The 771-nt window shown below is 61.3% G+C and overlaps 1 protein-coding gene across 2 annotated transcripts in view; it reads left to right on the top strand.

The window, feature by feature from the left end:
- Positions 1 to 771, top strand: part of canx (calnexin) — a 20202-nt gene that overhangs the window by 6061 nt on the left and 13370 nt on the right. For both annotated transcript variants that reach the window (XM_008421000.1, XM_008421001.2), the window contains exons 2-3: positions 164 to 385; positions 478 to 551. In XM_008421000.1, coding sequence (XP_008419222.1) covers positions 167 to 385; positions 478 to 551 — 293 coding nt within the window. In that variant the 5' untranslated portion in view covers positions 164 to 166. The remainder of the gene's footprint in view (positions 1 to 163; positions 386 to 477; positions 552 to 771) is intronic.

Below are 771 nucleotides of genomic sequence, written 5' to 3'. Positions count from 1 at the left end.
GACCCCCACCGCTCCTGAGGGGCTGGGTGGTCTCCATGGAGACGGAGCCCAGCCACTCCTGAGGGGCTGGGTGGTCTCCATGGAGACGGACCCCCACCGCTCCTGAGGGGCTGGGTGGTCTCCATGGAGACGGAGCGCTGCATCATGTTGTGCTTGTCTGCAGACCATGCATCAGAAGGCGCTGCTGTTTGTTCTGCTGGCGGCGGGCCTGCTCTGCGTCGGCCTGGTGCCCACCTGCCGGGCCCAGGACCAGAACCAGGATGAAGACGCGGACGTGGAGGACGACCTGGACCTGGACCTGGACCTGGCCGGAACCGAGGACGACGACGAACTGGACGTGGACGAAGAAGCCCCGCCCGCACCAAAAGCCCCCGCTGCGCCCAAGGTGAGCCTCCGGGTGCTGTTGCCGTGGTTACCTAAGGTTTGAACACTTGAGGTCCGGCCAATCAGAACCTACTGGACGTTTCCTGTGTTCAGGTGACCTACAAGGCTCCAGAACCAATGGGGGAACATTTCTTCGCCGAGTCATTTGACCGGGGGACCCTGGACGGGTGAGCGCACACACCTGACCCGGTTCTGTTCTGATCCAGTTGGTTGAACTGGACCGCAAGAGGTTTCTGTGGGTGGAGTAGTCATCGGAAGGTTGTAGGTTCGATTCCAGCTTCCTCCTGCCACATGTCGGCCTGCCCCTGGGCGAGACGCTTTACCCCAAGTTGCCTCCCGATCTGCATATTGGTGTGTGAATGGCTGAGTGTGAATGTGAATGGGTGA

Source organism: Poecilia reticulata, linkage group LG10 (genome assembly GCF_000633615.1).
Source record: "Poecilia reticulata strain Guanapo linkage group LG10, Guppy_female_1.0+MT, whole genome shotgun sequence".
Lineage (NCBI taxonomy): Eukaryota > Metazoa > Chordata > Actinopteri > Cyprinodontiformes > Poeciliidae > Poecilia > Poecilia reticulata.
The sequence above is the reverse complement of the archived record's forward strand: the minus strand, read 5'-3'. Positions and strand labels throughout refer to the sequence as shown.